The 15,522-nt window shown below is 47.8% G+C and overlaps 1 protein-coding gene across 2 annotated transcripts in view; it reads right to left on the bottom strand.

Annotated features, from left to right (window-relative positions):
* DHX8 (DEAH-box helicase 8) overlaps positions 1–15,522 on the bottom strand; it is a 42,050-nt gene that overhangs the window by 1,326 nt on the left and 25,202 nt on the right. For both annotated transcript variants that reach the window (XM_079949297.1, XM_079949298.1), the window contains exons 15-22: positions 15,206–15,416; positions 11,813–11,994; positions 11,511–11,651; positions 7,046–7,201; positions 5,934–6,071; positions 4,596–4,724; positions 2,802–2,998; positions 1,145–1,324 (exon numbers count right to left, since the gene is read on the bottom strand). In XM_079949297.1, coding sequence (XP_079805423.1) covers positions 1,145–1,324; positions 2,802–2,998; positions 4,596–4,724; positions 5,934–6,071; positions 7,046–7,201; positions 11,511–11,651; positions 11,813–11,994; positions 15,206–15,416 — 1,334 coding nt within the window. The remainder of the gene's footprint in view (positions 1–1,144; positions 1,325–2,801; positions 2,999–4,595; positions 4,725–5,933; positions 6,072–7,045; positions 7,202–11,510; positions 11,652–11,812; positions 11,995–15,205; positions 15,417–15,522) is intronic.

Here is a 15,522-nt window from a genome sequence, read left to right as displayed (position 1 = left end):
GCAACGTGACAGCTGGTTTGGAATCCTGCCCCCAAACAAATTTGGCGTTGAAATATGACAAAAAGCATGTGTATTTCAAAAGGTCTCCAGCTGTGACAGGAGCAAATTCCCACAGGCCTAAGATACCGTATATTTATTTTAAAATGCATGCCACACTTTTATTTGTATTCACTCTGCTTGCCAACCACATACTCTTCCTCCTGTAAGAACCACCTAGACCAGGGCTGGGAAAGCATTTTGGCTCCACAAGACAGACCCTTATCAGGATTTGCCTTGCGGACCAAATTTGACCATTGGGCGTCACCACCCACCTGTCAATTAAGTGACATCGCAATTGGCGTCATGCTTTGAAGCCTCAGAGTTGGGACTTCAAAGCACTTTTGCAAGGAGCTTGAAGGTCCCGACTTCAGGACTTCAAAGCCTAGCAAAGTGCATGGGGTGTGCAAGGGATGAAGTTCCCTTGCACTTCTGAATCAAGCTGGATTGATTTGCCTTTGTACCAGCTGATGTGCGGGGTGTGTGTGTGTGTGTGTCAATCCTACTTAGCATCTTCCTTCCCATAATTTAGGGGGTGGGCAATGCCTTGCAAGGAATGGTGAGCTTGCTTTGGTGACTGGGAGAGGCCGCCGGGACCACATAACACCAGTCCTGAGAGATCTGCATTGGCTCCCAGAACATTTCCGAGCACAATTCAGAGTGTTGGTGCTGACCTTTAAAGCCCTAAACGGCCTTGGTCCTGTATACCTGAAGGAGCGTCTCCAACCCCATCGTTCAGCCCAGACACTGAGATCCAGCGCCGAGGGCCTTCTGGCAGTTCCCTCATTGCGAGAAGTGAGGTTACAGGGAACCAGGCAGAGGGCCTTCTTGGTAGTGGCGCCCGCCTTGTGGAATGCCCTCCCTTCAGATTGGGAGCCGCCCAGAGTGGCTGGGGAAACTCAGCCAAATGGGCGGGGTATAAATAATAATAAATAAGTGCAGTCAAATCAAGTCCTTTGCAAGCCTCCCCATGTGGTTCTGTTCAACAGTAAATGGGCTTTTCCCACCAGGCTAAGCCCATGAGCTCCCTCTTAACTTTCAACTATGTCATACAAACATCCCTTTTCTTGGTAGAAACAATGACGTCCGACAGCACCAGCCTCCTTACCATTCAGGCTGGCGGTTGAAGAGGGCACTTGAGGGGTGGATGTAGACGACCTGCTGGTCAATCAAGGTCCGGTAGCCCTCCTGGGGGTCCTTCTTGGCGGCATTCCGGAAGAAACCGCTGCAAATGGCTTTCTGGACGCGTACGGTGGCTTTTCCACATGACACTACGTCCAGCTTGTGCCTGTCCAACCAGAGGAGTGGTGGAAGAGTTTAGAACAGAAGCTTCAGTTGATGCAAATCCAAGCTAGCCTACACCCAAGTCCACACACAAACTCTACAGCTAAAACTTTGCCACGATCCCCAGGAGTTTTGCCCAGCTCAAAAACTTATGTTCAACTTTTTGAAATTAGATTATCTTCATTGTGTGTACTATTTCTGCTGCTCTAGTGCTTAGCGGAAGGGACGCGGGTGGCGCTGTGGGTTAAACCACAAGGCCTAGGACTTGCCGACCAGAAGGTCGGCGGTTTGAATCCCCACGACGGAGTAAGCTCCCGTCACTCAGTCCCTGCTCCTGCCAACCTAGCATTTTGAAAGCACGTCAAAGTGCAAGTAGATAAATAGGTACCACTCCAGCGGGAAGGTAAATGACGTTTCCATGCGCTGCTCTGGTTCGCCAGAAAAGTTTAGTCATGCTAGCCACATGACCCGGAAGCTGTACGCCGGCTCCCTCAGCCAATAAAGCGAGATGAGCACCACAACCCCAGAGTCGGCCACGACTGGACCTAATGGTCAGGGTTCCCTTTACCTTGCCTACCATGAGCACATTCTTAACTAATTAAGACTAGGGCTGGGCAATGTCTGGCTGTGTTTGCCTCCTTGCGAGTAAGCAGGGCAGCCAGTCTCTGTCCTCCTGAGTGACCAATGGGGAGGAAAGAGACTGGTCGCCCCGCCCCCGCTTGCTCGCTTAGAGGCAAACTCGCAGCCAGGCAGGCAGACGGGAGAGCAGGCGATTTGAGCTGAGAATATATCACAGCGCTGCCAGCACAGCGCAGGTAGGCAGGCAGGTGTGCTGGCAGTGGCTGGGGAGAAGAAGAGAAGAAGAGTTTGGATTTCATATCCCGCTTTATCACTACCCTAAGGAGTCTCAAAGCGGCTAACATTCTCCTTTCCTTCCTCCCCCACAACAAACACTCTGTGAGGTGAGTGGGGCTGAGAGACTTCAAAGAAGTGTGACTGGCCCAAGGTCACCCAGCAGCTGCATGTGGAGGAGCAGGGAAGCGAACCCGGTTCACCAGATTATGAGTCTACCACCCTTAACCACTACACCACACTGGAGCTGCGATGTATTGCCAGCTCAAAAGGTCTGAAACCGGTATCGTGATCTGAACATCATATGGGTTTTGGACAATGAACTGAAAACCGGCCAGCTCTAATTAAGACTCTGGAAGACTGAGATGCCTTTGGGAGCAGTGATACACAGAATGGATGCTTCTCCCATTGTCTCCCCTGCCCCAAGGAAGCAATAGAAGAAGAAAATTAAAATACAATTAAAAAATCCATGAGCACTGAACGTAATGGATGTCCCGGCTCCCATCTTCAACCACGGATCCATTGGTGAGCTGCAGACCACCTGAATGAAGCTCATGGATCACTGGTCCATGACAGTTTGGGAACATCCTGTTCTAGCACACTTCTCTTGTCCGTGACCAGACCCTCACCTATCCATGATGCCTAACATCTGTTTGCGAATATCCTGGGCACGGCGCAGCGAGCGAGCTTGGATGAAGTTCTCATAGCACCAGGGATTGGAGAACTTGTTGTTCTTCCAGGAGTTGTACACGGCCAGAAGCGTGAGGTGGTCTCCTTCCGTCTGGTGAAACTTGGCTTTCTTCTGGTCAGCGAGAGCTTGCTTGTCCTACAACGCACACAAGCAAAACAGGAAGTGAGTTTTCTCCAGCAGCCCCCCTGCCATCAGGTACAGCAAAAGAACATGGACAGAACTCCGGCTTATAAGGAATCGGTTTCTGGAAGAGCCAATAAATTTTACGTAAAATTTACAAAACTGTACCAAGTGCATGCACAAAATGGTAATATCTACGCAGGTCAGCTAAAAAACGGCACAATCGCAAATATTTTTTAACAACATTTACAGTCATGCCTTGGAAGTTGAACGGAATCCGTTCCAGAAGCCCGTTCGACTTCCAAAATGTTCAGAAACCAAAGCATGGCTTCCGACTGGCTGCAGGAAGCTCCTGCAGCCAATCAGAAGCCCCGTCAGACATTCGGGTTCCAAAGAACGTTCGCAAACCGGAACACTCACTTCCAGGTTTGCGGCATTCGGGAGCCAAAACATCCGAGTACCAAGGAGTTTGGGATGCAAGGTACGACTGTATAGCCTTTGAACAAATTATTGCAACCCATCACACGATTTTCTGTAGTCATTATTTGTTATTCCACTATTTTAAGGGGCTGACGTTACCAAGGGATTTGTGCTAATGTTTCTGGACAGATGCAGACAGACTGTGGGGTGTGGGAAGAAGAGAATTGGTTTGCCTTCTATTAAACTGGCACCTTCAATTACTTGTGCAAACTGAACACACAAACTGTTTCTATATATATATGTATTTCAACACAACGTTTTGATTTTCATCTCTAGTTTAAGAAGCAATTCAAGGCTGGCTGGCTCATGACACAAACTGAACAAAAGTTGCACATTTTATTGGACATCAGCTCAGCTGCAAGGAGCCACTGCCTAGGCTCCTTCCCCCTTTTGACATCATTTTAGGCTCTATACACCTTCTAGAGCGGGTGTGGGGAACCTCTGGCCCTCCAAATGTTGCAGAAATACAACTCCCATCAGCCCCCAACAAGTATAGCCAATGGCCAGGGATGATGGGAGATGTAGTTTAGCAATACCTGGAGGGCCAAAGGTCCCCTACATCTGCTCTAGAGTCAGGCATCTGACCGGCTGAAATATCTGCTAAGTATGGGACGGACAATATCAAATAATGGTCAAGTATTCAAAACATCCGCTTATTACAAACGTTAACACAAGGGAGTCAATGATAATTCAACAGTAGTTAACAGGGAATCAATCACAACTAACTGACCCATCAACCCTGCGCACTTCCCAGTGGGCCCGATCTACATCTTCTTGTTGATTTTTGTTATTTTGAATTTACTGACATGCTCTGTTGTTTTGTACATTTGGTATTTCCAATGTTCTCGTTTTCAAGGTTTGTTGCAAGCTTCTTTGAGCACAGCTCATTGTGGGAAAGCAGCACATAAAGTCAAAAAATTAATCAATTTTCCTAAACAAGGAGTTGATGCCGCTTAACTCTACCTGTGCAAAGTGAATCCGTGACAGGGAACTGCAGTCTCCCATATCTAGGTCCGATTCACTACCCACCAGACCAGCACTCCATGTTCTTTTCCTCTTCCCTGGTGCTAGCCTAGCTGCGACCAGTGCCAGGCTGCTTTGAGAGTCCAATCCCCCAAACGTGCCCATTTACCTTGGGTCGGTAGAAGACGTTCTGCACCGACAGCATGGAAACGATGGTGAGCATTTCCTCGCTGCATCCCAGATGCACCGACATGATGAGCATCTTGCACAACATGGGCTCCAGGGGGAACTCGGCCATCTGTCGGGAAGGAAGGGAACGACATTCACATCTGGGTTATTTCTTCAAATCTATGCAGCCTCCCCAAGCAGTGGCAGTCAACCTGATTGCAGCAAACCACTGAACTTTGTCTTTTTTTTGGGGGGGGGGGCAGGAAGAGAATGCCACAAGTACTTGCACACACATTTCAACACTCCCTCTTTGATTTTCATTTCTAACTTATGAAACTGGTTATCTGGTATAGCTATCATAACTGAAGCTCCTCCTTCCAAGACGGTTCCCAGAGCATACCAGGCAAACCCAGGGCTAGGGACCTCTAACCATCCCTTGCTCCAGTGCTGCACAGGGAGATTTCCCCCACCCGCCCAAAGTCAGGGCAGGGCACAAGGGTTTAGCACACCCGCAATGGATTTCAGGACTCTGGCAAGCTCAGCCAGCTTGTTCTCTCCTTTTGTAAAACAAGTTTCTAGATCTTATGGGTGAGAAATTAGAAATACGATCATCTCTCTTCTGTATCTGGTACAATCTCAGGGAGAAAGGCTGAGCAGAGCTTTTCAGATCACTGGGGTAGGGAAGAAAAGGGTTTCCAACACCCTCTGTGACTCCTTCTTCCCCATACTGCTGCATCTATTTCTTGGCCCATTTCCACTATTTCCAGATCTATACTGGCTCACAGTACGTTTCCAAGCACAATTCAAAGTGTTGGTGCTGACCTTTATAGACCTAAACAACCTCGGCCCAGTATACCTGAAGGAGTGTCTCCACCCCCATTGTTCAGCCCGGACACTGAGGTCCAGCTCCGAAGGGCTTCTGGTGGTTCCCACACTGTGAGAAGCAAGGTTACAGGGAACTAGGCAGAGGGCCTTCTTGGTAGTGGCACCCACACTGCGGAAGGCCCTCCCATCAGATGTCAAGGAGATAAATAACTATACAACTTTAAGAAGACATTTGAAGGCAGTCCTGGAAGTTTTTTTTAATGTTTGATGTTTTAATTTGTTGGAAGCAACCCAGTCAGATGGGCGGCATTTAAATAATCACAATCAAAATCCCAGAACTTTAATGCAATAACAAATAAGGAGGAGCAGCAAATGTAAGCAGACTCAAGTTGCTTATTCTAGCTGCAAACACTAGGTTCTACACGTAGTGTTTCCTAAAGATTCCCTGAGCTTGGATATACCTTCCATCACCCCCATCCCAACAGCCATGAGACCTGAACAGCGCAGAGCCTACCCGGCGTCCCAGTCGGGTGAGCAGCCCCTCGTCATCCAGGGCACCCAGAGTGTACAGCTGCTCCATTGCGGTGATCAGAGTTTCCATTGGCGGAGCATCCATGAAATCAAAGGAGAGCAGGTCATTGATTCCCATAGCCTGTGTGTGCGCATGAGAGAGAGGGAGGAGAGAACATGAGGTGTGCTGTACAAACATCTAGATAAAAAAGGTAAAGGTAAAAGACTAATTCATCATGCGAAAGGCTGGGCTGGATGAATCCCTAGCTGGAATTAAGATTGCCGGAAGAAATATCAAGAACCTCAGATATGCAGATGACACAACCTTGATGGCAGAAAGTGAGGAGGAATTAAAGAACCTTTTAATGAGGGTGAAAGAGGAGAGCGCAAAATATGGTCTGAAGCTCAACATCAAATAAAACCAAGATCATAGCCACTGGGCCCATCACCTCCTTGCAAATAGAAGGGGAAGAAATGGAGGCAGTGAGATATTTTACTTTCTTGGGAAAACTGCGGGAGGCAGTGGAAGACAGAAGTGCCTGGCATGCTCTGGTCCATGGGGTCACGAAGAGTCGGACACTACTAACAACAACAAAAGACCCCTGGACGGTTAAGTCCAGTCAAAAGCGACTATGGGGTTGTGGCACTCATCTCGCTTTCAGGCCAAGGGAGCTGGCGTTTGTCCACAGGCAGTTTTCCAGGTCATGTGGCCAGCATGACTAAACCGCTTCTGGCACAGCACGACACCGGGACAGAAGCCAGAGCGCATGGAAATGCCGTTTACCTTCCCCCTGCAGCGGTACCTATTTATCTACTTGCACTGGTGTGCTTTTGAACTGCTAGGTTGGCAGGAGCTGGGACAGAGCAACGGGAGCTCACCCCGTCGCGGGGATTCGAACCGCCGACCTTCCGATCGGCAAGCCCAAGAGGCTCAGTGGTTTAGACCATGCCTTGTACAAACATCTTCCACCGCCCTGACCAAACGAAAAGAACGCAGCTCAAATGCTACGAAGGGAAGGAAGGTTCATTTTACAAGGCGCTACAAAGATGCTCTGCAAGGCTTTTCTCGAGATGGCTCCGCCATATGAGACCAGCTGCTGTGTCACCAGCGCCTACCTTAAGGGACAGCACAGTGCTGGCCAAGTTGGTCCTCTGGATCTCAGGAACGTTGGTGGTGAGCATCTCGTCGCGGTAGGCCCGCTCCGTGTACAGCCGGTAGCACTTGCCTGGCCCAGTTCTCCCAGCCCTCCCAGCTCGCTGCTTGGCTTGGGCCTGCAGGAATCATAGATAAGAAACCAGGTCAGCAAATTACTTTCTCCCCCCACCCCCATTTCTATAATTTTTATTAGATTTTCTGTTCTACATTTTAGGATATTCATTTAAGCAACCTTAAAATATCAATGCCTTCCCTTCTTCTCTTTCCATGGTTCATTTTGCATAACGTAAATCCCTGCATATTTTATATAAACTAAACCAGTTTTCCATTATTACATCCATCAAAACTATTTCCACTATTGAATTTATCTTAACGCTGCCCATGTTTTCAAATATACACAATTCTGCCCCCCCCCCATATATTCAATAAACATTTTTCAATCTTCTTCAAACCTATGTTCTTCTTGTTCTCTTATTCTATATGTTAGGTCCACAAGCTGCGCATATTCCATCAGTTTAAGTTGCCATTCTTCTATAGTTGGGACCTCGCTTGTTTTCCATTTTTGGGATAACAGAACATGATCCGCAGTAGTGGCATACATAAAGGTAAAGGGACCCCTGACCATTAGGCCTAGTCCTGGCCGACTCTGGGGTTGCGGCGCTCATCTCGCTTTATTGGCCGAGGGAGTCGGCGTACAGCTTCCAAGTCATGTGGCCAGCATGACTAAGCCGCTTCTGGCGAACCAGAGCAGCTCACGGAAACGCCGTTTACCTTCCCGCCGGAGCGGTACCTATTTATCTACTTGCACTTTGACGTGCTTTCGAACTGCTAGGTTGGCAGGAGCAGGGACCGAGCAACGGGAGCTCACCTCGTTGCAGGGATTCGAACCGCCGACCTTCTGACCGGCAAGTCCTAGGCTCTGTAGTTTAGACCACAGCGCCACCTGTGTCCCTAGTGGCATACATAAATAACCTTTTTTGACACCTGGGAATATCCATCTGAATTATCCCCAACGAAAAGGACTCTGTTTTGTTTTGTTTTAAGTACTTTTAAACATTTTTTTTTTTCCAATTTATGACAAATTATTTCCCAGCGAATTACTTTTGACTGCCCAATCAGAGCATTTTTTTTAGCACCAGGGAACTACAGCTGCAGTATGGAATATGGAAACCACACCGTCGCAGGTCTTGCAGGTCCGAAACAGGTGTGAGAAAATGTGAAGGAAGGAAACATGGTTAGCAGTGAAGCAGCCCAGAGGGAAGTGAGGGGAAGTTGGGGCTCGTCATCCTGGGAAGGTGGCCCATCTAGGAGAAGGGAGTCTCTGATCCTAAACCTCCACTGCTCTGATTGGATGGCGCCTTGTACGCCTCCTTCCAGCAACTCCTGCAGCCAAGCTGGTGCCAAACGTATTGCTCTGCTTTCCTTTGGACCACATCAGGGAGGCCAAAAGGGGTGTGTGTGTCTTGTCGTCCGGACAGCCCAGGACTTCCATACACACTGCCTAGGCTTCCGCATTGAGGACGGCCATTTTGGTGCTGCTAACACAGCGGATTGACTTCAGTCCTGGAGGCGCACTCCACTGTCTCTCAAGACAGGTGGACACCAACAACAACCAGCCCAGTTGTGACAGAGGAATATGAATCTAGCTTATTGTTGGTTTTAATTATTTTTCTAAGGTTTGAAATTGTTGCTTTTTAACCAGGTTTCCCTGATCATTTTACGGTTTTATTCTTTTTGTAAACCGCTTTGGGGATTTCTTTGCAGTGAAGCGATATGTAATTTTTTGAAATACGTAAAAATAAGTAAATGAGGAAAAAGGTACAACAACATCTCTGTGGAACTAAAGGAGGCTGTTTAGGGGATCCATGGATACACCGCACAAACACAGAACTCAGCATTCTAAAAATCAAAAATTTCGTTTTTAAACAAGCAAGCATGTTTCTAGACCTTAGATTTGGAAGTGTGTGGTCATGCCACAAAATCTCAGAAGTGGGGAAGACACATGCATACACATGTGTCTGCATGTTGGGGATTGTAGCCAAGTCTGAGCAAGAGTTGCTCAGAAGCAGAAAACATTCAAATTTCAGAATTCTTGCAGCCTCCAAATACAGCTACCCTTGGAGTAGAGCATAGGTAGGCAAGCTAAGGCCCGGGGGCCGAATCTGGCCCAAACACCTTCTCAATCCAGCCTGCAGACGGTCCAGGAATCAGCATGTTTTTACATGAGTAGAATGTGTGCTTTTATTTAAAATGCATCTCTGGGTTATTTGTGGGGCATAGGAATTGGTTCATACAGTCCGGCCCCCCACAAGGTCTGTGGGACAGTGGACCGGCCCCCTGCTGAAAAAGTTTGCTGACCCCTGGAGTAGAGTATGGAAAAGGAAATACAAAAGATGAGAGGGGGCGTTCACTGATTAGGGAACACAACTAGAGTGCCATAAAAAAGAGCAAGTAATTCCTGAAGTTTATTTTTATTTGTGGAAGGTGTCTTGGTGACAGGGAGCTGCTGTTCCTGCCGCACTAGGGTAGAGCCAGCGTGGAGTAGTGGTTAAGAACAGTGGACTCGTAATCTGGTGAACTGGGTTCGATTCCCTGCTCCTCCACCTGCAGCTGCTGGGTGACCTTGGGCTAGTCACACTTCTTTGAAGTCTCTCAGCCCCACTCACCTCACAGTGTTTTTGTTGTGTGGGAGGAAGGGAAAGGAGATTGTTAGCCACTTTGAGACTCCTTAGGGTAGTGATAAAGCGGGATATCAATCCAAACTCTTCTAGGACATCCCTATTTTCCTAAGAGCTGGATATGGAACAACTGATTGGTTCAAAATTGGGAAAGGAATACGACAAGGCTGTATATTGTCTCCCTGCTTATTTAACTTATATGCAGAACTCATCATGCGAAAGGCTGGGCTGGATGAATCCCAAGCCGGAATTAAGATTGCCGGAAGAAATATCAACAACCTCAGATATGCAGATGACACAACTTTGATGGCAGAAAGTGAGGAGGAATTAAAGAACCTCTTAATGAGGGTGAAAGAGGAGAGCGCAAAATATGGTCTGAAGCTCAACATCAAAAAAACCAAGATCATGGCCACTGGGCCCATCACCTCCTGGCAAACAGAAGGGAAAGAAATGGAGGCAGTGAGAGATTTTACTTTCTTGGGCTCCATGATCACTGCAGATGGTAACTGCAGTCACGAAATTAAAAGATCCCTGCTTCTTGGGAGAAAAGCAATAACAAACCTAGGCAGCATCTTAAAAAGCAGAGACATCGCCTTGCCGACCAAGGTCCATATAGTTAAAGCTATGGTTTTCCCAGTAGTGATGTATGGAAGTGAAGAAGAAGAGTTTGGATTTGATATCCCGCCTTTCACTCCCTTTAAGGAGGCTCAAAGCGGCTAACATTCTCCTTTCCCTTCCTCCCCAACAACAAACACTCTGTGAGGTGAGTGGGGCTGAGAGACTTCAAAGAAGTGTGACTGGCCCAAGGTCACCCAGCAGCTGCATGTGGAGGAGTGGAGACGCGAACCCGGTTCCCCAGATTACGAGACTACCGCTCTTAACCACTACACCACACTGGCTGGACCATAAAGAAGGCTGACCACCGAAGAATGGATGCTTTTGAATTATGGTGCTGGAGGAGACTCTTGAGAGTCCCATGGACTGCAAGAAGATCAAACCTATCCATTCTGAAGGAAATCAGCCCTGAGTGCTCACTGGAAGAAAAGACCCTGAAGCTGAGGCTCCAATACTTTGGCCACCTCATGAGAAGAGAAGACTCCCTGGAAAGGACCCTGATGTTGGGAAAGATGGAGGGCACAAGGAGAAGGGGACGACAGAGGATTAGATGGTTGGACAGTGTTCTCGAAGCTACCAGCATGAGTTTGACCAAACTGCGGGAGGCAGTGGAAGACAGGAGTGCCTGGCGTGTTCTGGTCCATGGGGTCACAAAGAGTCGGACACAACTACAGTGGTGCCTCGCAAGACGAAAAGAATCTGTTCCGCGAGTCTCTTCGTCTTGCGGTTTTTTCGTCTTGCGAAGCAACCCTATTAGCGGCTTAGCGGCTATTAGCGGCTATTAGCGGCTTAGCGACTTAGAAAAGGGGGGGGGAGCGAAAAAAATCGCAAGACTTGCAAGACGTTTTCGTCTTGCGAAGCAAGCCCATAGAGAAATTCGTCTTGCGAAGCGCCTCGAAAAACGGAAAACCCTTTCGTCTAGTGGGTTTTTCGTTTTGCGAGGCATTCGTCTTGCGGGGCACCACTGTAAACAACAACATTCACCTGATAGCACAAGCAGACAAATCATTTTCTTCTCCATATTTCATAGGGCTGAGCAAGAGAAATCCATCACATCTGCCAACAGAAATTCTTCTATCTCCCACGGACCCCAGTCGCAGATCTTGTGTAGAACAGCCACCCAGCCACATACCTGAGAAATAGGTGTCACAACCAGCTGGTCAATTCCTGTCTTTGAGTTGTATACTTTCTGCTTCACAAACCCAGGGTCCACCACGTAATAGATGCCGTCAATTGTGAGCGAAGTTTCAGCGATGTTTGTGGCAATGACCACCTAGATAGGACAAAAGGGACAGACACGCAGCCTGGGTCAGACAGCATGCTAAGCAGGAGGCAGCAAAAGCCTCCACAGACTGGTCCAGAAGGGAACTTTCACAGGAATCGTATTGGGGGGTGGGGTGGGCACCCCCGCCAGAAAGTGGTAGAAGCAGCTACCTTTCGACTCCCTGGGGGAGCTGGGTCAAAGATGCGTGTCTGCATCTCGCTAGGCAGGGCCGAGTAGACGGGCAAGATGATCAGCTCAGGGACGTCAGGACCCAGGGATTTCATTCGCTCATAGAGGATCTCGCAAGCCGTGTCAATCTCCTCCTGGCCGGTCAAAAACACCAGGATGTCTCCTGCAGAACAGAAAAACGGTTCCTCCGATTAGCTCCACCCGCAGGCAGGCCAGGGTACAACATTTACAACTTCAGGAACAGATAATTATTATTATTATTATTATTATTATTATTAATTATTATTTATACCCCTCCCATCTGGCTGGGTTTCCCCAGCCACTCTGGGCGGCTTCCAACCGAATATTAAAAACAATACAGTGTCAGACATTAAAAACCTCCCTAAATAGGGCCGCCTTCAGTTGTATTTTAAAAGTAAAATAGTTGTTTATTGCCTTGACATTTGCTGGGAGGGTGTTCCACAGGGCAGGCACCACTACTGAGAAGGCCCTCTGCCTGGTTCCCTGTAACCTCACTTCTTGCAGTGAGGGAACTGCCAGAAGGCCCTCGGCGCTGGACCTCAGTGTCCGGGCTGAACAATGGGGGTAGAGACGCTCCTTCAGGTATACAGGACCAAGGTGGTTTAGGGCTTTAAAGGTCAGCACCAACACTTTGAATTGTGCTCGGAAAAGTACTGGGAGCCAATGAAGATAAAAAGTATGAAATTGGCCAGTTTTCACAAACTCAGCTTCGCTTAAATCAACGGGAAAGCAAACTTCGGGCCCTTACAGCTGTCAAAGCAAGCTTGAAAATTTGTGGTTAGGTGGGTGCCAAACCGACAGCTTTGCATGATTTGCTGTGCCTGAAGGAGAAGGGTTTAGGAGGCAAGTTCAGCATAAACAGAGTAGTCGTCGTCTTCTCTGATCACTCGTAGCTGAGTGAGATTGTCTTCCATGAACACGGGCTTAACAGGGAGTCCGTAAATGACTATAGAGTAGTATGGTTTGGGGAAATGTAGCTTCTCGTTTGCAAGATGGGTGCACATAGGAGGGTAGTGTGCTACAGATCTGGGATAGCTCAGCTGGTAGAGCATGAGACTCTTAATCTCAAGGTCGTGGGTTCGAGCCCCACATTGGGCAAAAGATTCCTGCATTACCCTCATGGCCCCTTCCAACTCTACAATTCTATTATTCTAGGATAGGTAAAGGACTCCAGACCATTAGGTCCAGTTGTGACCGACTCTGGGGTTGTGGCACTCATCTCGCTTTATTGGCCGAGGGAGCCGGCGTACAGCTTCCGGGTCATGTGGCCACCATGACTAAGCCGCTTCTAGTGAACCAGAGCAGTGCATGGAAACACAGTTTACCTTCCCGCCGGAGCGGTACCTATTTATCTACTTGCACTATGACGTGCTTTCGAACTGCTAGGTTGGCAGGAGCTGGGACTGAGCAACGGGAGCTCACCCCGTCACAGGGATTCGAACCGCCGACCTTCTGATCAGCAAGCCCTAGGCTCTGTGGTCTAAGCCACAGCGCCACCCACCATCAAAGGTTTCTTCTTGTTGGCCAGTGAAGAGTATCTACAGCAGACTACCCCACTCTCATAGCAGGTCTATGCAGATGAGATAGACCTTTAAAGGTTCCCTCTAGAGGGAGGCTGGGACATTGCAACAGTAGCAGCAAGTGGAAAAATACTATGAATTTCAGCAGGATCTGTTATCTCTTGGGAAAGCTGCAAAAACGAAGCATTATTTTGTCTACAGAGGTTTCTATACTAAAGGAGACAATGGATTTATCTATTGAAGAAAGGAAGGGACTTGACGCAAGTTATGTTCCTGAATAACAAAAGCCTCTGTGGAGAACAAGAAGTTTCTGAATTAGAAGGTTTCTGCAGCAGAACAGGAAAAAGCAACCTGAGGAATAAGAGCTGGACCAAATTTGAAGCCGGAGTATTTGGAACATCCAGACTTTAAAAGGACCAAGAAATAGAATTTAAGTTAGACTCTTAAACATAGAGGTCTGGATGGAAGAACAATGACTTTTTCTGAGAGTTTTTTCGAGATTGGACTTTCTGAAATTAAAAGCTATCAAAAGACGGCAAAGTGGAGTTGAGATATAGACGTGGATACACCAGGCTGGCAGTAGACAATGGATGAACTTTGGGGATTGGAACCGGGGAATGGGGGGGGGGGGAGATTTGGAATCCAAAGGCTGTAAAATTATATATTATTTCTTTCTTTTCTTTTTTCATGTCTGTTGTTTGAAAATAGGGGAATTCGTGGAAGTGAAATGGGGTCGATCTTAGGGAATTATATAAAATATAAGGAGAAATGGTTCATTAAGATAAATAAGATAAATTAATTTGGAATAAATGGGTTATTTAAAATTACAAATAAGGTTTTAAAATTTGGGGTAAGAATCTGTGGAATCAATTTAAGGGAAATGGAATACAAGAGGGGGGGGGGAGTCCGGGAAAGATGCCACTGAAACCAAGTGTAAATCATATTTGTTTTTTCTTTTTTTCTTGCTATCTTTCCTTTAAAGGGTCTGTCAATTTTTTTTTTTTAGAACTCCAAAAACAAAACTGATGAACAGAAAAGAGAGGACTTAAACATTATCTAGTCCAAGCCAGCCACCCCAGGTAAAAAAAAGGCAAAGGACCCCTGGATGGTTAAATCCAGTTAAATCCAGTCAAAGGTGACTATGGGGTTTGTGGCGCTCATCTCGATTTCAGGCCGAGGGAGCTGGCATTTGTCCACAGACAGCTTTCTGGGTCATGTGGCCAGCAGCACTTAACTGCTTCTGGTGCAACGGGACACCGTGATGGAAGAAGAGAAGAATAATAATAAGAAGAATTTGGATTTGATATCCTGCTTTATCACTACACGAAGGAGTCTCAAAGGGCTAACATTCTCCTTTCCCTTCCTCCCCCACAACAAACACTCTTGTGAGGTGAGTGGGGCTGAGAGACTTCAGAGAAGTGTGACTGGCCCAAGGTCACCCAGCAGCTGCATGTGGAGGAGTGGAGACACGAACTCGGTTCACCAGATTACGAGTCTACCGCTCTTAACCACTACATCACACTGGAAGCCAGAGTGTACGGAAACGCTGTTTACCTTTCCGCCACAGCGGTACCTATTTATCTCCTTGCACTGGTGTGCTTTTGAACTGCTAGGTTGGCAGGAGCTGGGATAGAGCAACGGGAAGCTCACCCTGTTGTGGGGATTCAAACCACCCACCTTCTGATCAGCAAGCCCAAGAGTCTCGGTGGTTTAGACCACAGGACCACCTTGGAAGCTGCAGGAGTGCTCTATGATTACTGCATGGGACTGAAAGCCTTCCATCCTCCAACATGAAGCAACCTTTGAGGTGAGCACCAACATTCCATGCCTTACCTGGTGGCTCCGTCAAGTGGATCTGCATGACTGTGATAAGGCTGGCATCCAGGTAATCTGTCTCTGGCTCCTTAGTATAGAGAATCTCCACCGGGTACGTCCTGCCTGGGATGGTAAAGATGGGAGCCTCGTAGAAGTACTGGGAGAACTTAACCGCGTCCAAGGTGGCCGACGTCACTATCAACTTCATGTCTTGCCTCTTCTGAACCGTCTGCAGGAGAGAAGTTGGCACAGCACGTTCAGTGCGGGAAAAAAGGTACACAGCAACACAAGCCATGAGGGGGCAACAGCCCTGGCTGCCAGCCAGACTAATTCGA

The sequence above is a fragment of the Podarcis cretensis genome (assembly GCF_951804945.1).
Source record: "Podarcis cretensis genome assembly, chromosome: 13".
Classification (NCBI taxonomy): Eukaryota; Metazoa; Chordata; class Lepidosauria; order Squamata; family Lacertidae; genus Podarcis; species Podarcis cretensis.
The sequence above is the reverse complement of the archived record's forward strand: the minus strand, read 5'-3'. Positions and strand labels throughout refer to the sequence as shown.